Below are 23296 nucleotides of genomic sequence, written 5' to 3'. Positions count from 1 at the left end.
AGAAATCACCACTCATCAAACCGGGCAGTGTGTACAATTTAGCCTAAGTTCCCTGTTCTTGGCTGGCAGGAGTGACACCTAGTGTGCTCTTCTGCAGCTCGAGTGCGTCCGCTTCAATGTTTTACGATGTGTTATGTGTTCAGAGATGCTCTTCTGCAAAACTTTGTTGTAACTTGTGGTTATCTGAGTTGCTGTTGCTTTCCTATCAGCTCAAAGCAATCTGGCCATTTTCCTCTAACCTCTGGCATCTTCCAGAGAAGTGCTGCTCACTGGATATTTTCTCTTTCTCTGACCGTTTTCTGAAAACCCTAGAGATGACCGTGCTGGGAAATTCCAGTAGATCAGCAGTTTCTGAAACACTCAGACCAGCCCATCTGGCACCAACAACCACGCCACGTTCAAACCCACTTAAATCACCTTTCTTCCTCATTCTGATGGTGGCTTTGAACTTCGGCAGGTCGTCTCGACCACGTGGACATGCCACTGGATTTGGCTGACTTTTAATTTGTACCCAGGGATCCCCCACATAACAACCCAGCCACGGCCCTATCACGTGGTAATAAAAACGCTCTTCTGTGGGTGCTTTTTGCAAAACAAATAACAAATTAATCGACATACAATAACGCGGGCGCGATAAGTCACTGAGAACGGGAGAGTGGGGGAAGTTCCGAGCAAGCCGTGAACTCCTCAGCAGTAGTTGACTGGTCGGGATGGAGCTGCGGCGCTGCTGCTGTTGTTTTCTCTCCGACGCACGTTCATATTAACTGTCAACCGACGGGAGCAGCTCGGGACCCTCTGCGCGGAGAACCACCGTGAATGGACTACCACAGAGAGAGCCGGGGCTCGCCTTTATCCCTCCGCCGAAGAGAAGACAAGAAAACATCAAATAAAACAGCTGCGGCATCTGTCAACCTTTGCCGTCTAGGAAAACGCGCGGGTGCAGTAAGAAAAACGGCGCGCGCTCACTGATTAGTATGTAGACAAGTCGCTAATTAACTGGTAATTACACAAGTAGTATTTAAACCCGCCTGTGCGCCTCGCGTGTCTGCCAGGAGTCTAAAATTAGACCGAGGCAGAGCCGCCGGAGGACGCGGTAGTATTTATTTAGTAGTTGTTGTTTTTTTTTTTTTCGTTTTTCATTAACGCACCTTGGATTCCTGCCGTTACCACAAAGCAAGTGTGGAGCCGAGGACGAGGTCAAAACAATTCAAGTCAGGTAAGATCATATCTGCTCGCTCTAATGTGTGAACGTGCTCAGGATCCCGGCGCTGGAAAGTAAAAGTAGGCTCTTAAAATAAAGTAGTAAACGGTCTGGGTTCGTTTTTGAATCACTGCGCGGTCCTTGTTTTCAGTCTGCTTGTTAAACAGTAGCTTATGATTTTGTTTTAATGTGCTACATGTTAAGTTGTGAATGGAAAATGTTTATTGAAACTGTTTTTGTGCGTCCTCCTGAATTGTGTGCGTGATTTTACCGACCTGAGTAAACTATTGGATAAACCTGATATAGATCTTGCTACCTGCCGGATTAATGAGAACCGGGGCGCTCAATAGCTCACTGGTGTGACATGACAGACACCCAGGTCCTACACATTACGCAGGCTGACATAACCAGCCACTCTCCTGGCACCCATCCAGCCTCACTTCATTATTTTTGTGGCGACTGCTCTTGGCTGCAAATCCTGAAGTGGCGGTTGCCTGTATTACTGCTGCCTTCTGAAAGGACAGGCTTTTAGGCGATTTAGCTCATTCCTGAGCTTCTGTTGTCTCCTTGATGTCATTTCTGTGCTTTCTCGGGCTTAGAGTCACAAGCATCCACTGCTCCCAGGGTGGACTATTAACACCCTGTTAGCCCCAGATGGGATTAAAAAATTCCAGCTTGGCATGCGTAATGGAGTGAAGGCAATAAATAAACATCATCTCCCTCCGCCTTTCTGTATCTGCTGTTTTGGTGAAATAAAGGCTTCGAGTGCAGCCGGCTGGTAATAGGGTTGGATACGCTTCACCTCCTCTCGCTGCCAACAACATCCGGAGTCACTTGCCAGGAATTCCACCTTTGCTATTTGTTTCCCTTGGAGGGGGGTGAAAAGTGCTATGTGGAATATAGTGAGGCACGAAACAGGGAGAAACATCCAGGTCAGACAGTACAGACGAGAGGGGTTGTAACAAGAGGAAGCGTCGGGGCTTTTGCAGCACGGTGGACGGCTTCTTGGCATCCAGCTCGGGCAAGTCCGATGCCAGATTCCTTCTCTTTGCCGCCTGCCAGAGCCCCTCCGCCCCACCGTCTTTATCAAAAGCCTCGCTGTGATTTCCCCCTTTCAGTTCTGTTGCTGAGCTATCAATCATATCTCGCTCTCAGCAGACTCTTCTGCTCATTAAGGATGTGAACCTGTAGGTAGCCTGCAGCCCCCCCAGCTATTCATCTCCCTCAGTGGGGCGCAGAGACTCACATCTGGAGCAGCATTGCAAAACATGGCTCTTAGCAGACATGTAGTGTACGCTTAAGGAGATTCAGTGCACTGGTGCCAAGCATAAAATTAACAAGTGTGCGGCTCATACACAAACCTGCACTGGTATGTAATTAGGCAGAAAAGCAGAAAAAGGATAGATGTAGTGGATTATAGAGACTCCAGTGCAAAGGAAAGTCTGGAAAAATAATGCTGAAGGGATGTCAGTGGTGATGATAGTTGGCTGGCTTCACATCATCCCCTTTGTCCCTCTCTTTCTCTGCTCTGTTTTGTGTAAAAGGTCTCAGCCAAGACAAGTTGAGCTGCTTTAGTGAGTGTTTTTGTGTGTGTGTCAGGACCGCAGGGTGTAGCCCCAGACTTTTTTTTCCCTCCCCCCCTCAGGCACAGCTTTCCCATCATGAATGCTCCTTTGTGCTCCAGAATGACACACAAGTACGAAGAGCAACTTCAGAGGAAAGGATAACGCACGTTTGTTTCTGCACAATTAAGTGTAAAAATAGAGGAAGGTGTGACTTCCTCTTGCTCTCGTTTATAGCAAGGAGCTCACGGGCAGTATTTACAGCCCGAGATCCTCTGGCTCAAGAGGAATTTTCTCAAAGGTTTCTTTCAGTGCTTTAGTGTGGGTGTCTGGGGTGAATTTCGACCTGACAGAATTAATGCAACATGTACAAACACTGCTTCAAAATGCCTCACATTCCAGAAAGGAAAAGTAGTTAATCACTTATCATAACTGCTAACACATGTGCAGTCTTGGAGGATTTCACTCCCATTTTTTTATTAGCTTAAAAAAAAATCACCTTTGGTTTCATGCACAGGTTCAGAAGGAAGAAGAAAAGTGGATTTGTTACACTTTTCTTCTTTTTTTTTTTGTACACAAACACACACGATGCCCTTGCTTGTCTTTATTGTGCGGCATGTCCACCTCTGGGAGCATCGGCAGTGACGTACCCACACACAACCCCGGCCCGTGAACCCTCACAGCCACAACAAGCCGTCCCCAGATAGTCCATAATGCAGCTTCCCTGTCACAACACATGTGTCACCGCTCAGCAAGAAGAGCGCCCGGTGAAACCCTCGAGGGCCCTGAACCCAGCTTAGTCACGCCACCGCGGCCAAGACGGCCCCTCTGATAGCTCCTGACAGGCTGCAAGCTGGCACAAGCACAATCAAAGATGCAACCCAAAAGGAGAAAAAAGCAAAGAAAGAAAATACCAGCGTAAGAGCAGAGGAGGCAGTTACTTGGGGAGCTGCAGTTTTTGACCTTGAAACAAACACCAGACAGAAATCATTTTTGCTTTCTGTAGCAGCTCGATAGAAAACGTAAATCTGGACCAAATAAAAGCACAACGCCACTGCCTTCGAGTCTGCACAGCTCCAGCTCAGATGGTGGGAATCTTGCCTCGTGCTGTACTTCAATTTTAATTGGTACATTCAGAGTAGCTGGACTTATTTGTGATTTTTTTTTTTGTATTGCCAGATGTGTACCACTGGTGAAATTCTGGTCATATATCAGTGTTTATTTGGCGGTTTTTTCAGCTTGATTTTGGCATTTATTAGTCCAAAGGAGTCTGCTTTGTAACCATAACTGACCATTTTTAAAGTCTGTAGCTCGTCATTGCATTACTAATGAACATAACACCAAAAAACGGGAAAAAGCATCCAGTATCTGCCCATCTCAGTCGACAAGGCCAGCGATACGAGCCCTGATGACATGTGTCTCGGGGCTTTTTTTAAGTCCTTGAAAAAACCTGTTGATTGACTTTTTGTTCACACCTCTGCAGCGTTTCTCTCTGATTTAGTCAGCATGGCTACTGCTTCTGTTTGACTGCGGTCCACTTCACTAGCAGGGGGCTAATTGCTTTCCATTTGAGTGTCTCAGTTTTGATTCATGGCTCACAGTGCCTTGTTGTTGCTATTCTGAAGGAGATCTTGATGTCATGAAAGCTATTATCTACTCTCTATCTGTTCCCTCTCGCTGCTTCACCCTCTGATGCCAGCACTCGCGCACACTATCCGCCCCCACTTCAACAGGCGCGTTGATGGGTCGTAGCTTCTCCATATTGAGAAGAAGTGGGCTGCGTGTTAGCTTACAGTTCTCAGTTAAAGTATGCTGATCACCCTCAGTTCATCCTCTCTCTTAGAGTTTATTAGTCATCGTGCCACTCTCTGCCAGCTGGTATTAACCTGCAGTACTTATTTTTTATGCAAAGTGTGTCAGCATCTAAATCTGTGTTTATATTTTAGGTATTTTTATTAAATAACATTAGTTTTTTAATGCATCAGGTATACTAATGATAGAGTGTTAAAAAGAAAAACGCTAATAATAATAAAAAACACATTGGGGGTATTTTTATGATACTAAAGAAGGGATTTTCTTCTGTTTCAATTGATTGATTAATATGTTTAACTTTAAACTTTTCAGAATTTCCAAATAACCACAATTAGTCCAATATTTCTGACTGATTTTATGAACGGCCTCACAGATGGGACTATACTGGTTTTATCCATCCATTTTCTTCCTCTTATCCAGTTCAGGGTTGCTGAACTGGATAAGTGGGGGATGACAAACAGCCTGGATAGGTCACCAGTCTGGGATGAAGCTGGAAGCATGTTGGCTTTAAACTGGATAAAATAGCCAGACCAGAGGAGCTAATTAAAACAATCAGATGGTCACCACATTATAGCTGCTAGCTCAGACTTCCACAAAGTGTTTTGTTCCTCAATGGTTAACAGTGACCATACAATGTGGCGTGTTCACAGCACTTTGTTCCCTTGTCCTGCATAATGAGAAATGTCTTCATCATATACAGTTTTCCACGCTAGCTCAGCAATAAGATGAACTGGAGATGAACAAAGTCAAAAGTCGAAGCTTTCAGTTTAGCAGCCCATCTGCATTCGTGGTCATAAAATCTGGGTACCGACCCTGAGATTGAAATCAGTTTGTTCCAAAGGATGGATGACGTACGGAAAGATCTGAGTGTAGAGCCGCTTCTTCATGCCAACGGGATCCAGCTGAGGTGATGTGGGTATTGGGTCAGGGTGCCTCATGGGTGACTCCCTTTGAAGGTTTTCCATGAACAGCCGACTGGAGACATTATTATTTATCTGGCCTCGGAACGCTTCAGATTCACCTGGGAGGAAGTGGAAAGTTTTGCTGGGGAGAAGGATGCCTCCACTATCTCACTAGCCTGCGCCCAAAATGACCTGGCGTTGGAAAAGTGGAAAATGATGACTGACTTAAATGCAACTCCAAGTTCCTATAGTGGTCAAGTATTTAGTGAGTTGAATTTTGAGGCAGGCACACAACATTTCAACATTATAACTGCAAAACAAGTCAACCCCAAAGCGATGGAAAGCCAGGATTTCTTGCATTCTTTTGTGTGTTTCGTGTATTAATCTGAGGAACTCGTTGATTCTCATAGGTTTGACTTTATCCTCTAATTTTTTGTCTCGCTGTATCACTTTATGTACAGTTTGTTTCCATTGCTCTTTGTCACATTTTCTGATTCACCAACTCTCAGCTTCGCACTTTGAAGGTGCTATTTTAACTTTGTGTTACACAAACAGGTGGGTGGAAATGCAGTTAATGAAGCGCAGAATCACTGCAAACAGCTGCACCTTTTTGGAATGACATTTATTGACTATGTAAGCTCTCGTTAGTACACATTTCTCTATCCATATTATAGATGATGCTGTTTAAAGTTTTGAGTTGCAGAAAGGGTTTCTGGCTGCTTTTGTGCCACATTTAATTGTACTTTATTTGCATTCACAGTCAGATGCACATTTCTAGAAGCTTTCAGTATTTGAAAGCCTCTCTAGTGAAAGCGAGACTGAGGATAGAAAAGACCAGGTGTTGTATTGATGCATCTGGCCAGGTATCTCTAGACACAACAGGTACTCCACATGTGACAGGTTTCAGTGCCGCTGTCCCCGTCACATCACATCAGCATTCAGTGTCTGTGTGTGTGAGCGGAGGCAGCAGGCATCATACTATAAAGAAAAGCAAGGGAGCAGCGAAGGCAGTGCCGACACTCAACTTTTTCCTCTTCCTGCGAGATCCAAAGTGCCTGCCGTGAGATCACAGAGCTCTGAGGAAGCCTGCTGTTGAAACTCCCGTCAACGCAACCACAGGCAGCTCTTTCAGGGCTACACCCACTTATCTTCCTACTGTGGAGATGTGTCGCTTAGATTTGGTCCACCACACAAACTGCCAGCACACGCACGCACCTGCCTGAATCTGTGCAGGAGCAAGTACTGACACACACAAAGGCTGTGACAGGAGCTGACGCTGTTGACAGTGACGTTTTTTTAAAAGCCTTTTTTTTTGCTTCATGCATATGCACAAGGTCAATATCAGCGTGCTTCTCAGTGCTTTATACCCGGGGCTTCCAAACGGTGTCCCACAGCAAGCCTGGGTCTGCTATTATTACTGCAGATGTACAAAAAGTAATGAATACAATTTAAATTTATGATATTAGTCCCAACCAACATGGTGCCATACCAGCTGTAAAGGCACCTGAAAATGAAATATGAGGGAGAGTTTGTCTACTTCAGAAGAGCTGACAGTCTGATAAAGTGTTTTTAAAAGCAAAAAGAAATGTCGGTGTCATGCTCAAAAGTGTCTTCATCTGACATTAAAGTCGAGAACTGACGTCAGGTGACATAAAAGTTATTTTAGGCAGATGTGTGTTGAAATTTTGGTTTGCCCTTTGCTGTGCTTTGGGGCCAGAGAGTTTGATACCCACTGCTTTGTAATGCATTATATAAAATGCATTTCACTTCACCTTACTGTCATTCATTACCATCAAAAGAGCCCTTCAGGGTCCGAGCACCTCAGGAAATACAGAACTGATTCATTTTTGAACTTTATTATAGAAACTTTAATATATCCGATTTTTAATTTAAACTTGAATAATAACAATTTAGTGTTACAGATTTTTCATCTTTTGGACAACAATTAAAATTAAAAAGGAATTAATTTACTCATTAAAAGAGAAGAAACTGCAGTTACATTAATGTTTCCACATTTTACATTATTGCTCATATATCTCTGTGTCAAAGGTCTTTTTTTTACCCAGAGGCACATAATTATGACCCCAGTGTTCACACTTATAATATTACCTACTTATCTAGAGCGATATAACATCTACAGCAGGTAGGGCTGCTCGATTATGGCAAAAATGATAATCACGATTATTTTCACTGAAATTGAGATCTCGATTATTTGACGATATTTATTTAACAATAACAATGTATTGAATAATGGCTTTAAAGACTGTCAAAAAATAATATAAAATAGTGTGCAAATACTGATTACAGTGCAAATGTTTGCAATATAAAAAATAAATGAAAAATGTAAACATCTACGTTTAGTGAACTTCAAAATACTGCACAATATTTGATCCACGTCTGACTCCGCGAACCCATAATGTTTCCACCAATGTTCCCTCTAATTTTTCATGTGTCTGAGCGAACACACAAACTCCCTGAGCGATCCCTTGGACCACTGTGAGCGACATCAGACGTGTGCACTGTGGTCACGCCAGCATCTAATCCATCCAAGTTACATGGTTTATTAAAATAATCAAATTACAGCATTTACATTTATGTTAGACTACTTTTAATTAACTGCTTTAGCCCACTTACAATGAAAATGTAAAAAATCCTGTTCATGACCTGTGTAGTATGTTAACACTATTGGAAGTGAAAATAACTTGAACTCCAATTTTGAAAACACAACTTTCTTTCTTTCTTTTTCATAAAGCTCTGACTTGTATTATGAGTCTGTGGTCTGGGAGAGAGTCCTGTAACTCTGTCTGCCAAATACAGTATATAATGACCAATGTTGGGCAATTAATTATATAGTTACTACTTCAAAAAAGTAACTCAGTTTGGCAAACAACAAAGATTTTTGCAGCTATTTATTTTTTTTAATGCAGCCAAGGCGTTTTTTTAAATAAACATTTCAAACTATTTACAGAACAATCAGCTGTTCTGCCACACAAATGATTTGTGCCACTCCAAAAAATAATTTCTGTCCACTATGAGATAAAGGAGAACAACAGCCTGATACCTGCAGGCCTGACAACAGGAGATGTATCACTGCTGTAACACCTGTAACATTCAGCAGCCGCCTCATTCTTCTGACACACACAACAAAACTATTGACTACACTACACACTAACTACACACTAACTACACACTAACTACACTAAGATTTGCGCTAAACGTCTCAAATCTCTCACATCTCAGAACACCGCCGTCACTCCTAAAATTTCCCCCCGTTTCTTAACAACTAGATGCCTTGTTGCCATATCATTTTTTGATTGGTCGACACGGTACTTTTTTCGACCAATAGGAAAGGGTGGGGGGTTTTTTGGTTTTGTTTTTGCTCACAGGTGGAGAGCGCTTTCGAGCGTTTTCCTTATAAAACGCCGTTTTTACCGTTTCTTCCTGCAGTAAATATAAACAACGATTCAGGAAGAAAACCAAACATTGCAGATATTTTTATCATAACTCTGGTTTTACGTGGCCTATCAACACAATTTAAAAACTGGTATAAAGTCCACACTTTTTCCGTCAATTGTTCCGTCTGTCCTGCTCACATCTCCAATGGTTGGACACGTTGTCATTAATGTGGCTTCACTGCACATCAGCCACGCCGCTTTGCTAGCTAAAACACCGGTGTCGGCACATAAGGACGCTGTCATAGGCTGTCAACTACGTTGATTGGCTGCGTATATACGAATGTGAATCACATTATTGGCTGGACTATGGGATAAGGTGGCATCGTTCTAATCCCATACAGGAGCAGCCAGTCACTTACTGACTAACACTGCAAAACAGAATTGTTAAAGTTTTAATTTTAATTTCAATTCAGGTTAGATTTTTTTTGTGCGCAACGCAGATTTTCTGTGCGCAGAGACCGTGCCAGCAGTGCGCAATTGCGCACGTGCGCAGCTTAGAGGGAACATTGGTTCCCACACCACTGAAGTCGTTTTACCTCTCTTTGCAACCAACGGCATTCTTTCTTCAGCAGCCATTATCCTCTCCTCTCCAAATAACTTCTGCTTAGCTTTCCGAGCTTCCCTCGGGTCGTCTTAATTGTTGTGACGCGTGTTCGAAACGCAGAGAGATGCGCTCGATTTGCCACACGGAGCAGCGCGAGAGTAAAGCACGAGGGAGGTGCTAATAATCGGCTCAGTCATTTTTAATAATCGTTGAAAACCCAGATCGTAATCGAGATTAAAATTCGATTAATTGAGCAGCCCTAGCAGCAGGTTATTTCTTTATTTTTATTAAGATTTGAGAACTGCAAACATAGTTGCTCCTTGTCAGAATTTGTTGAATTTGTGCTGTTGTTGCTCTGGCTGTGCATTTGTTGCAGTGGAATATGGCAGAGCAAAATCTTGCCGACACACTCGTGTCCTCTGCACAATTCCCTGTTGCACAATTTATCTGGTTGATTCTGCGTGGTTGTTAAGTCGTGACACATTGCATGCTTGTGTGCGATGCTCTCAGGCCGTCCGGGATCTATTTTGATGTGAAAACCACAGACATCTTTTCACTGCTATCTGCTCCCCTAAGGCTTGAAGAACCTGGCCAAAGAAACAGGGAGTAAACACTTAGCACACACACACACACACACACAGCGATACAGCACACACTCTGTTAAACACATGCTGGATTGATTAGCATTTTTGAGGCCGCAGAGAAAAATACTTTGAGAGAGAGCACAGAGTTTATTAGAGACATGCTTCAAAGCTTCTCAGAATCAGTGGACAAATAAAATCCCTCATGTTTGGCTGGTGCTCATTTTTTTCTCTCTTAAATATTCCTAAAAAACTGCAGCTGACAACACGCTCTCATATATTAAAACACTGTGAGCTGAGGGTCCTGGTTTACCCACCTTAATGTCATAAATGCCTGTGACTACAGAGTACCACGTTCAGCATAAAAACCTGCTGTGTGTGTGTGTGTGTGTGGATGCTGTGCAGCAGTTGCAAACAGAATGTGAAAACAAAAGCTGCTGGCAGTGGTACAGTGTTCACTTCTAAGGCATGTAGCTGCAGAAAAATGAAGAAAAGATGAACAATGAAGTCCAGTAAATTCCAGCTGTTAACACCGTCATAGTTGGAGGTGTATGTGTGACACCACTCACAAGATTGTAACTGTGGTTTCCAGTCAGGGGGGTCACAGTACAATAGGAGGTGTCACTCCAGCATTCATGTCAAGAAAAACCGACTTCAGCTGCAGTTTTCTGCCTTTTTTTGTCACATACACTCACCGGACACTTCTTTAGGTATACTTGCTCAGCTGCTTATTTATACAAATATCTAATCACATGGCAGCGACTAAGTATTTAGGCATGAAGACGTGGTGAAGACAACCTGCTGAAGATCACACCGAGCATTAGAATGAGGTAGAAAGGTGATAAGACTTTAAATGTGGCATCGCTCTTGATGGCAGATGGGCTGGTATTTTAGATTTAACCACTGAACCATCTCTAGGGTTTACAGGGAACGTTCGACGTTCAGGGATAAAACATCTCATTGATGTCAGAGGTTAAAGTAAACGGCCAGATCACTTTCAGCTAAAAGGAAGGCAACAGTAACTAAGATAAGGCAAATTACAACACAGAAGAGCATCTCTGAGTGCAGAACACATCAGCAGAAGAGCACACCAGAAGCCAATCCTGTCAACCAAGAACAGGAAGCTCAGCTTCCAATTCTCACAGGGTCATTAAATTGGAGTCATGGATTTTTCAAATATTTGAAAAACACAACGCTGTGAGTCATATGTTCCTGGCACTCTTTGTGCTCCTTGGTACCAAAGGAGCAACTGAACTTTTTTTTTTTTTTAAAGAAAATGAGTTCCCTGTATTCAAATGGATCCCACAGTCACCAGATCTCATCATAGGTGTTCAGCTGAAAAATCTGCACCCTGCTCAATCTTTTCCATTAAGAATTAAGAATTGCCAGTACCAAGAGTCCAACCTTGTGCCAGCAAGGTGTACCTAATAAAGTGTGTCAATAAATGGACACCTAATATAACCAACATGAGCCATTTACATAGATAATGAGATGCAGATTATTAATGTATTACAGCAGCAGTTTGTAGGAACAGCAGGAACAAGATGTATAGCGTAAATATAAAATGCATTATATAAAAGCTTTATCTCTAGAACTGTGCAAGTTTTCCAATAAACCTGTCACGGTTCTGTTGTTTCAGGCTGTCGTGTCTCTTTGTGTGATCTCAGACCGACTCTGTGATGTTCCCATTGATGGGCTGCACTATGAAATGAATTTGACCTACTTAGCTTTACCTTGGGGGTTATCAAGGAATGGCAGGATTAATGAACTCTACGACACTAAAGCCATAATTAAGATACACGCTAACTAATGTGGAGCTTGTGCCCTTTCATGTAAAAGCAGTGGGGTTTGCTTCGCCCCACTGCCGGTCACAGACGCATTTCTGCGTATTTCTCATGAGAAGGATCAAATGTAATCCATATCCAAAAGAAATGTGAGGAATTTTAAAATCTAATACAGGATGAAGGTAGAAGGAAAGCTGAGGAAAAAACACCAGATAAGTTCTGTTAATGTGTGTCATGGATTCATCTAATCCTCTCTATTGTTGTATTTTGTCACTTTATTTAGGCCCAAAGAACAATAAAAAAAACTGAATTAAAACTTGTCAGCTAAAGTCAAAGAGTTTAGACTCTTTGTTATACATATTCTGAGCTGCAGGGCATCTTCTAGAAATTGTGATGTTGTTTTCCAAAAGAACACATTGGTCAGTGAGCAGATCTGATCCCAGCTGCAACTTGCATGAAGCAGGTTAGAGATGCTCCACGCTTGAGGTAAAATATATTCACATTTTGTAGAATGGTTTACTTGGGAAGTTTAACCTGACGTTATAAAGTTTTGTAGTTTCGCTCTCAAAGCTCTTCTCCTCGTGGCTGAAGATCACGATGTTAGCTGTACGTTTGCAGCCGTGGTGCAGAATAAATTTGACACCCTAATGGTGTTGCATGATAAATGACTGTCTAAGCATGCGACGTGTCCAACACCTTTGCAGAGTACTGTGATAACTGAATACCTCCATAGAAATGTGTGTGTCTGAGCTCCGTGGTCAACACTTGTGGTCCTTTCTTGGCTTCCCTTTCAAAATGTTTCAGGACACATCAAGCTGTGTGTGTCTGAGTGTGTGTTCGCCTGCCTGTCTCAACGCTGGAGGGAGTGAGTCAATCACAGCAGCAGAAATCATCCCTGCAGGCGATCTGTCTCCACTCATGACAAGGCTCCTAAGGCACTTATCTTTCGTTCCCTGACTCATACCATCTATCCCGCCCTCCCTCTGTCTCCCCCCCCTCAGTCTTCCTTCCTATTCTCTATCACTCTCTGTATCCCTCCCACGGTTTGTCTCGTGCCCTGGCACCGCAATTAACTTCTCATCATCAAAGAGTGTAATGAAAAAGAAGGCGAGATGGAGAGTCAGACAGAGTTAGGGAAGCTGTGAGAGAGGAAAGATAAGAGGGATGGAGCCAGAGGAGCTGTGACTGAACAGAGGTGAAGCACTCACACAGTGCTAGCACACACTTGTGCGCACTCAGTTTTTTTTCTTCTGTTTTTTTGCCCCTGAAATGCACACATTCAGAAAAAGAACAGGAGGAAGAGCAGGATGATCTCCCACCCTAGGAGATTATTCTCTCCTCGTTCCTTGCTTTTATTCCTCAACCCTCCGTTTCTTCCTTCTTCTTTTACAGACACACACACTTGTTCTCACTGCCTCCTCCTCCTCCCCCTCCTTTTCTTTGAAGAACAAGAAGTATTGCTGCACATGTAGGGAAGCTGCTCTGTCGGCATTCTCATTGTTTTTCTTCACCCCCTTGGTTCAGAGAGCTGTCAACTGTGACCGCTGTTGAAAGGATGTCAGCGAGAGACTGAGAGAGGGATTCAGGCGGAGAGGGTGGGGGGATGAAAGAGACGAGCGAAGGAGGGAGAGGGGATGTCGAGATGGAGGTCCCTACGGAGGGCAGAGGGAGTAATGGCATGCTTGTTTCTTTGTGCCCGAGCAAACGTAGCAACAGCAGCGGTAACGGGAGGTGATGGAGAGAAAAATAGCTGAGGGCAAAAAAGCAGCTTGGGGTGGAGAGATGAGAGGGGCCAAAGCTGCTAATTAAGCATGGCACTAGCGCTCAATAACAGTGACATAATTGGCCCTAGTTGGTGGTCCTTAGGTGTGGAAACCCTCAGCAGTGAAATGTAGTTCACAGAAGTATGATTTGACTCATTTGACAGCATGTTAGAAAATGTGCATAATTCATAAAGTAACATGGTGGATTATGACCAAAACCAGAATAGCTGAGTTGCAGGCTCCAGCGTGGAGTCAGAAGAAAACCCTCAACCTCTTTCTGGCCTGTTCTCCGTCTGATTCCTCCACATGTGCCGACATTCAAATCTGCTTGCTGAATTCCCCCACCACAGTACCACACTCTGTGTGCCCGTTACCTCAAATTTAAGGCAAGTGTTTAAAATCATCATCGTCTCCTCCATATATAGTCAAAATTCACCAGCTGCTCCTCTAAGCCTATTTGTGTATGATGAAGATGGATAAAGCCACTGTGGTGTCACCCAAAATCCTGTTTTTAAAACCTCAGGCATCTTAGCTTTGGTCTGAGTGGTGAAACCGAGGGAGACTGCATACTTATGGGAACTAACAGAACCATAATTTACAAAATGAATATTAAGTAAGTTGCATTAAGTTGGCTTCAAACAAGAAGTTGAAATGATTAACTAAGTAGGAAAGCACTCCCCAAGTTTCTCCTTTCTGAGCTAACATGCTATGTTAACCTCTAGCAGTAAATTTCTTTGTTCATTTAGAGGCTGCAGGGAGTCCTTCATCTCATTTCTTCATTAGAGTCCTTCAGCTTCCCAGCCCTTTTTTCTTTTCAAATCAAATTTGTTCCCAAATGTTCAGTGATCGCTGGACTGATGTTGGTTGTTGGACGTATCGCCAAACCTTATCGTCCTGACCTTATCTGTCTAGGATATATCCTGCCTCTTTCTCAGTGTCCCAGTGTCATCGCCCTCCAACCTTAAGCTGATAAGCAATTAAAAAAATGGGTGGATGGATGTGTTTTCCTTACATACCTTTACACATGTCACTTTTTCATTGTCATTTGTTCCACACAAAATATTTTGTCTACTATAATCGTCTTTAGTTTGACATGTTTCTCCCATTTGTACACTTTAATGTACTTTATATACACTTTACCGATATCCAGTGTTCTTTTCTGCTTTTGCATAACATGACTATTGAAATCTAGAAAAACTGACCGTTCATACCAGGCAGATCCAGCAGACAGGAGCACAGACTGGGACAGAAGCTAAAGCCATGTGAGCTGGTCAGCAGCAAAGTGGATTTTAGCTGCCTAAAAGAAATCAATATTGGTTAAAGTGTGTGCTCTATTTAGAACATTTTCAAGCTAAACTGACAAAAACAGCATTTTAACCTCAAAAGAGACTGGTTGTGTCACTGTGTGACTTTTGTTATTAGTTTGAATGCAAGGGAGAGTTCCTGCAGAGTCAACTGAAAGCAAAGCTGCAAAAAGTGACGCAGCTTTGTTGAAGACGTGATTTACGTAAAGCCAAAGTACAAAAACGTAAATGATATTGTCTAATTCTGTAGGTCTGTGGTGTTACTCCTGTCTTCTCAATGTAGGTGGATTCCAAAGCGTGTGTACTCTAACCAACTTTTAGATGTTTTCGGGTTGCAAATGGACGTTTAAATGACTCCTCTCTAGGTCACACCTTTGCAAAGAGGCTGAGTTTCATGCAGTGACAGTAATTCAGTGGATTGCCAAACACCGTTTTTTGGTTTGTTTTGTTCTCTCTTGATGTTTGCATTTAAATTTTTCCATTGCAAGCGTAACCACTTGTTGTTCGCTTCTTTGTTTGTATCTGTGTCAGCTTAATTTCCTAAATATTCACTTCACTTTCATTGACCCCGTCGGCTGTTTCTTCCGACGCTGCAGCTCGTGCAATCGCGGCGACGTGTAAATCCTTCTGCCGTCATGAGGTCGTAGCTCACAGGGGGTCGTGTTCATGAGTGAGGATAAAATGGAGCATAAAATTAACTACATTGCCAGATTGCTGCAACAACTGCAGTGGTGGAGGAAAATAGCACAAGACTGGCGATGTTGAGTTTTAAAGCATGTCTGCTGAATGCACCGCCGTTGTGTGTAATCCATTACTCCCCGGGGACGAGTAGATTGGATTGGTGAGAGCAGCTCTGTCTGAGCTGATGTTTCGTTGGCTTTAGGTGTGCCTGATTAGTCAGTTAAAGGCAAACGCTAGGAAAGCTGCACAGAGAAATAAAACTGTTCAGCCAAGCAAAACTGGGAGCTTATTGAAGCGGACATTTTAATCAGCTACCCAACAGGGGTGAGGCTGAGATGGTGTCGCCTCAGTTTGGTCTGTCAGGATGGATTGTGGGTGATGATATCTGTTCGTGCGGGCAGGTGGAGGAGGGGCAGGAGAAGCTTTGAGGAGGAAAGGTGGTGACAAGGAGGTCCGGCAGCTGATAACTCAAACAGCTGGCTCTGCATTCTGCATGAAGGGGGTAAAAAATCAACAGTGAACCAAATGACAGCCATTCGCTGTGATCAAAAGAGCGATTCGGCGTCTCTCTGCAGATTCACAGGATCACAGACAGATTTTGGCTGTCGGGCCACTCCGCATCTTCACAGTAGGGCTCTGTTTTCAGATTGAAAAAGCTCAGTTGGCAGGTTACTGCTGCTCACTGCCAAGTAATATCTTGGTGTCTTAGTGGCGTCACTTCAGTTTCAAACGTAAGGTGGTACAGAGTGAAATATTTTGTTCTGTTCACACTTAATTCAGCATTAATAAGAATCAAATAAGCGCAGTGCCTGTTGGAAACATGTTGTCAAATCGTATGCCCTGTGCTCCGGTCCTGCTGGCACCGCGCACGTCATCTCCTTCGCTTCCTAGATTATCATGTTGTTGACACAATCTTCCCAGTGTGATTTGATGTGTGGGATCCATTTCACCGAACAAATTGGTGTCAAACATCTCGCCAAGTCTCCTACCAACTAATCAATAGGGAATTCATGGTGTGAGTGGGTGTCATTTCTCCATCTGTCCCTCGCTTTACAGAACTGCGCATATAACGGAGCTGCCAACCATCTGCCAATTTTTAGCGCTCGCCATTATTGCCGTTCAGATGTGTCATGCAGCTCGAACAGAAGCTGGTTACTCCTCCACGCAAAATCAATGTATTTGGCAGCATCAGATAAACAGCTTGTTAACATTTACTGCGTCATTAGGGGAACATATGCAGAGCGCTTGTGAGATTTATGGAAACCGGTTCATTATTAACCGCTAATAGTGGATAAACCAAACTCAGTTTATCATTCTGTTTCCAAATACTGCCTACGTTGATGTAATATCTTTATAACTGGAAACTGAGCTCGGTCGTTCTTTTATTCTGTTTCTTCCAGACCTGATTAGGAGAGAGAGATGACCCTTGTTTTGTCCATGAATCCTTTCCTGGACCCAGAGGGAGACCCTCCGCTCTCCACCTACCAGCCCATATGGGAGTCGGAGCGCTGCACCAAGACCTGCCTGTCAAACCCCGCACCGCCATGCAGCTCCGAAGAACAATTCACTCCAGGTACACACAGACTTATGTTTGCACAGTTAAGTTGTTTATTCAGACTTGCACAATTGAAGTTGTTGAGTAAAACAAGCAGAGTTGAAACGGTTGTGTGGCGATACTCGACCTTGTAATCTGAGCCATCTGCCCAAGCCTCATCAAGGCGACTTGCTCTCCAGGAACCAGAATGTAAGCATGCAGCGCTTCTTATGGGAGGTTGTAGCAGATGCTGTTGTGTTGAGCGGTCAGCTAATTAACATGGTAGCAGGCTGGCATCTGCTTCTTAGTTCCATTTTAAGTTAGAGCCCACTCATAAGACAAAGACCCTGCAAAAGATATGTTGGTATTTTAGTCTTGCATTACACAGATGTTTCAGCTGAAGTATTAACTCTGACCCCGGTCCTGGTCTCTGAGGTTTTGTCCCCTGACTTCACCCCAAGATTTGCGGGAAAAATTTAGTCAGGGTCGCCTCACAAAGTTTCTGTGCCTCTCTTTGGCTCTTCCGAAATCTTAACATGTATTTCAGTGTCTTAAACATCCCCATAGTGTGCACATTAATTTCAGTTTAAAAATATTTCATTTATATTTACTATTTTTGGCTTCTGCATCAACGCCTGAAGGGACAGTTTACCCCAAAATCAAATTGATCTGTTTTTGCCTCTGGCCTGTGCTGCTGTTTATAAATCTAGATTATTCAGGTGTGAGTCACGTAGTGTTGGAGATACAGAGATGTCTGTTTTTGCTCGCATACGATAGAGGCAGATGACACTCAAGCTTGCAGTGCTTAAAGCGACCAAAAATACAGCAGCAGTGTCTCTTTGCAGAAATCACGAGACCTGATTACTCAAATAAATATATAACAAATCAAATCCACAAACCTTGTTGTGAGCAGTTTTAAGTATTTTAAAGCCATCTCAAAGGTTTGTGGATTTGTATAGTAACTATGTTGTAAGTTCTAAAAAGAGACACCGCTGCTGACTCTTTCAAATGTACTTTTGGCATGATACCACGTGCCAGCTGCGTCCAATATAGTCAACAGAAGGTGGATATCTCTACTGTCGATTTCTACAAAACTGGGCACCTCACATGAAATAATCCAGCTGGATAAACAGCACGACAGGCTGGACTTTAAGGAGCTGGAGTCTAAGTATTCTATGTTCACTGTGGAGGTTCGTACCAGTCGGTGATTAATGTTAGCTAATGTCACGCAGTAATGGTGAAAACTTATAGTTCATCAGTGCAAATGATTAATGGTGATGTTCTCTCTCCCTCTCTGCGCAGAGTCGTCCTGCAGACGAGTTCCTGATCATATTTCAATGTCGAGGATCGCGTACTTCAAGAGGAAGTTTGTTGATGATGATGATGAGGCACCCTTTAGCTTCAGGACATACTGCCAGACTGTAAGTATTGATCCAAACACATTGAGACAGAATAAGTGGAAACACTGTTGAAAAGTGAAGCGTTTAGTTTATTCCGAAACACAAACTGTTTAGTATCAATGCTATTTAATGAAATTTTCCAGCTATTTCCATCTCTGTCTTTTGTAAGTAATTGAGGCAGGTCACTGACAGGTAGATCTAATGGGAAACTGTCCTTCAGGTTGCACCGGTTCTGGAGGAGCGTGCCCACGTGCTGCGCCTCTCCCTGGAGAAGATGCGATTCATCGATGACCCCGAGGCATTCCTCCGCCGCTCCGTTCTTGTTAACAACCTCCTTCGCCGTCTGCGAGCAGAGATCCTGCTCCAGAGCACTGACTGGTGCTTTCCGCCCAACCCAGCGTTCGCCTCTGGCCCCTGCATCCTGCCTCCCAGCACTAACCCCGCTCACCAGGCACTCCACAGAGCAGTGCCCGCGCGGATCTGCTTAGCGCCCCAAGCCGGACCGCCCTTGCGCAAACGTTTCCGAATGGTCCGTGGAGGACAAGGGGATCTCCGCCCTGACTGTGCCCAGACATGCTGCTGCATCTACGCGGCAGCGGCAGCCGCGGGACACTACCTCCACCTCCCATTCTCCATGTATGATGCAGCGCTCTCTACCTCCTCGTCCGCACCGCACTCCTCCTCGTTTTTTCAGCTGGCCAGCCATAGTAAGTTAGGGCTGGCAGTGGCCGTGGATGATCGTGATGATGAGGATGACGATGTTGAGGAAGAGGAGGAAAATGAAGAGGAGGAAGAAGAGCGGGAGGAAGAGGAGGAGGAGGAGGAAGACGATGACGAAAGAAGACAAGCGGGGCCTTCGGTCGATGTTGTTAGCAACAAATCAAGCCAGAAAAGTAGGACTAGGACCCTGCTGGGTGATGCACACGGGAGGACAGAGGACAGCTGCATGACAGATAGGGTGGAAGAAGAGGAGGGAGAGCAGGAGGAAGAAGAGGAGGAGGAGGAGGAGGAGGAAGAAGGCGTGAGACAGTGCCAGTGGGACTGTACTGCAACAGAAAGAGGGCCACACAAGCTTAGCTTTTGGCATCGGAGGGCTCACAGACAATAACTAACTAGCATTCTAAGTCTGCTAAAAATGTAATGATGACGACAACTGTCATCGGTTGAAGATTTTTTTTGTCCTCATAACAGATTAAGGTGGAAGCTACCTACACTATAGAAATGCCAAGTCAGCTTTATTTTCATGGGTTATTATACTTCAGGGTACACAGACACAGCTGTCATTAGCATTAGTGAGATAAAGAAAAACAGCCTCTTCTCGGCCACTGTTGGCACTGCACACATTTCTCAAACAATTATAAAGACCAAGGTCACATATGGCGGGGTCTTAGGTCCCCAAAGTGAAGTGAAACTTGCTATTGCACTGTCTCCAAGACCATTTTCAAGCCCCACAGCACAAAGGAAAAGGTCTCAAATGGGGCTTTTCTATTGGTGCGGCGGTCTCGTTTCAGGACCCTAAACAAGCCTATCAAATAATAGGTTGTGGATCTGGGAGTGTGTGTTTGCTTCTGTGTGTGTGTTTGCAACATAATATGTAGCATTTAAAAAAAAAACTTGATTCTGAGCTGTTGTTTTTATTAATAAATCGGGGTGGTGGGGGGGGGTCACACATGATTATGCGTGACTGCTGATTTTGACGCTGACTCAGGCTATGGCGTGCGACTGTGCTGCGGCGGTGGCACGATATCGTTTATTCTTCAGATTACTTTAAAACAACACAATCATGAACATTGTTAAATCACATTTTCAAAGTGCCTTAGTGTTTTTATAGATTCATGTATATGGCGTGTTTATGTAATTGTTCTTGTTTTTACGTAGCTATCTTGCATTCCAAGCGACTGCGTTTGACTAAAACAGGACACGGGCATGTAGTTAAATGCAGGGATGTTAAAAAAAATGTTCAACTAAATTTAGACACCCGAAAAGTGTTTCTGTTTTTTTTGTACTTTGGAATGCATGTTTTCTAGCACCTCCTCTTCTGACAAAGCACAAAAGTTCTGCAAACTTTGAAGGAGCGATGTTTAAGCCTTTAAATGCTAAATGTTTAAGACCTCATTTATACTCATCATATCCGACCAGAGAAGGTTTGTTGTTGGTTTACCAAAAATCACATGAATCTAAAAAACATAAAACTGGATCACACACTCTGAATTTAAAGATTTTGTTGTTAGCATGATAATTAGATTCTGTAAATATATATAGAGCAATGTTGGTTTTGTTTTGTTTTGTTTTAAAAAGATTGCTGGTTGGTGGATTTGTTACCTTTGCACAGGTCCAGTCCTCCCATGTACGGTGTTTATGGTCAGCTGTATGACACGCTAACTATTAACACCTTCTGATTTAATCTCTTGAAAATAAAACAATAAGTATTTTCCAAAATGATGAACTGTGACTATGACTGAACTCTGAAAGTATGCCCACCCTCTCGAGAGTCACGTCTGTGGATGTGCCCTCGAGTTTTCTTGCGTCTTTGTGCTTGATTTCTGATGCACAATGTACTCGAAGCACATTGATTGGAGAGAAATATGTCAGGCCAATGTGAAATACATACACTTTATCCAAAACTAAGGACAGGCACTGCACCAAACCAGCTCTCACACTTAGGAGACTAATCGTGGGTGTCTTGTTTGTTGCTGTGTCTCGTTTGGGAATTCTGAGGATCAGAAACTGAAGCCAAAGCTGTTAAAAAAATGGACATAAAATATCCAGTTGTTGTAATTTTCTTTTTCCCATGATAATGACCTTAAGGCCCAAAGGATTTGGATAGATACACTTGCATTGTTAGGTGGAGTCACCCACATTGAACCGGAAAAAAAGGAATTTAAAACACCGAAACCCATTCACTATCAGCGGTAATCTTAAAAATGGAAGACGGAGCAATGTTTGTGTGTGAATCGAGAACATGTAACTGCATTGTCTTATTAAAAATAACAAAAGAGCAAGCCTGCTCTGGTAATTTTGTGTGATGTTCTGTGACAAGTGTAAAGATCAGTAAAAGAAATGTTGAAAAAACATCGCCGCCTCTTTTATTCTTTTTACATCACGCTGATCCTCGCAGCTTTTTTAAATACGACAATGCAGCGGGGGATGTGTGTGTGAGTTCCCGCTTATTGAATTGCTTCCCGTTCTGTCTGCTGTTCAGTGGAGTGCGGTGCCGCAGCACACCGCTCTTGCCAAATGTCTCTCAGGTGTCACTTTGCTGTTCAATTCATGTTAATCTTTTTGACATTACGCTCGGAGCAGTCACCTCCACACTTCTCCCTGCGCTCCCTGGCATACCTATTGTCCCTGCAATGCAACATTCACATAAAGCGTCTGCTTCCTTTAAGCCCCACAGATAAGACAGGGACATTTTCAAAATATACACAACCACATTTGTGATTTTAAAAATGCCTCCAGTACTTGCATATTTCTCTTTTCCATTTCTCTTATTAAGCTTTAGGTTAAACATTCGTTAAATAGAGTAATGGCGCTTTATGTGTGTAGCCTCTAATTACTGGATTATTGCTAATGCTGTGCAGATTTTTCTATGACATTGCTACTGGTTGCTTGAAAGCAGCTAAGCCATTGTGGCTTAGAGTTTCCATGTGAGTGTGTGTCAGTAGGATGTAACAGTGTGAAGCTGGGAGGTTAAATCGCAGGTCTGAACATCTTGACAGCTCTGTTGCGAGGTGAGGATGGGAGATCATCTTTTCATGACACTTCTGCTGCAGGGGTGTTTGGATCCTGCTGCTCAGCCTGGCCCCATCTCTCTCTCTGCTTCCACTTCAGATCACTCACTGTTACTGTCTCATTTTACACTTTCTGTCATTGGACTTGGTCATAAATATTATTGCAAAAGAAACATACAAAACTGAAATTATACCTAAAATAATGTTTTTATGTTGTATAAAGGAAAGTACACCTTCTTTAACTTGTAAGAAGACAATGAAACCTGGTCATTATCAGGTCTTAAAATTAGGTAAATGCAACTTCAGTTGAACAAACTATATTGCACTGTGTGCTTATTTCTTTTATTTACCTAAATCTATGCCAAACAGAAACAGTGTGTGAAAATATTAGAACACTCTCACTGCTTCCAGAGCAATTAAGAGGACAAGTAACTGTCTGACTCATTGTCCATTAATGTGAGCAACTCTATGAAAACAGAGGTTTTGGCAGATTTTGCTGGCGTGAAGCATTCAGGTGTGTTAACACAATGCCAGCAGTTATTGCCCATACACCTGGGAAAGGTTATAAGAGAATGTAAAGTCCATCATTCTGCAGGGAGAAAGATTATTCACAAGTGGGAAACATTCTTGACAACTGCTAATCTTCCCAGGAGTGGACAAAAAACACTGCCCCAAGGTCAGACTGCAAAACTGCAAAAAACCCAAGAGCTCCATCTCAGACTCTACAGACATGTTAAATGCTGAAGTTCATGAGAGTACACTTAGAAAAAGCTTGAACAAGTATGGTTTTTCATCTCATAAAAAACATGTGGTCACAGCTTAGGTTTGCAAAGTTGTGTTTGAACGAACAACAAAACTCCTGGAACAATGTCCTTTGGACAGATGAGCCCAAAGTGAAGCGAAACGTTTGGCAAAAACCAAACAGCATATCAGCTCAAACACCTCAACCCAACTGTCAGCACGATGGGGGACAACTGATGATTTGGGCATGTTTTGTACCCATGGGACCCGAAGACCTTCCAGTTACCGAACTCCTCTGTAT

The 23296-nt window shown here is 43.2% G+C and overlaps 1 protein-coding gene across 2 annotated transcripts; it reads left to right on the top strand.

The window, feature by feature from the left end:
- The first annotated feature begins 445 nt into the window (after positions 1-445).
- Positions 446-21597, top strand: sertad4 (SERTA domain containing 4). Of its 2 annotated transcripts, none has more exons than XM_005477604.4 (4): positions 446-1216; positions 16990-17162; positions 18426-18544; positions 18744-21597. In XM_005477604.4, exons 2-4 carry the CDS (start codon positions 17009-17011, stop codon positions 19629-19631), a joined length of 1161 nt encoding a protein of 386 aa, XP_005477661.1. In that variant the 5' UTR covers positions 446-1216; positions 16990-17008; the 3' UTR covers positions 19632-21597. The 2 variants fall into 2 exon arrangements, with proteins under 2 accessions (XP_005477661.1, XP_013127410.1); XM_013271956.3 differs by lacking the exon at positions 446-1216 and adding an exon at positions 16246-16853 and having other exon boundaries at positions 16961-17162.
- The last annotated feature ends 1699 nt before the right edge of the window (positions 21598-23296 follow it).

This window comes from Oreochromis niloticus, linkage group LG19 (assembly GCF_001858045.2).
Source record: "Oreochromis niloticus isolate F11D_XX linkage group LG19, O_niloticus_UMD_NMBU, whole genome shotgun sequence".
Classification (NCBI taxonomy): Eukaryota; Metazoa; Chordata; class Actinopteri; order Cichliformes; family Cichlidae; genus Oreochromis; species Oreochromis niloticus.
Note: the sequence above shows the minus strand (reverse complement) of the source record. Positions and strands in the feature narration are given on the sequence as shown.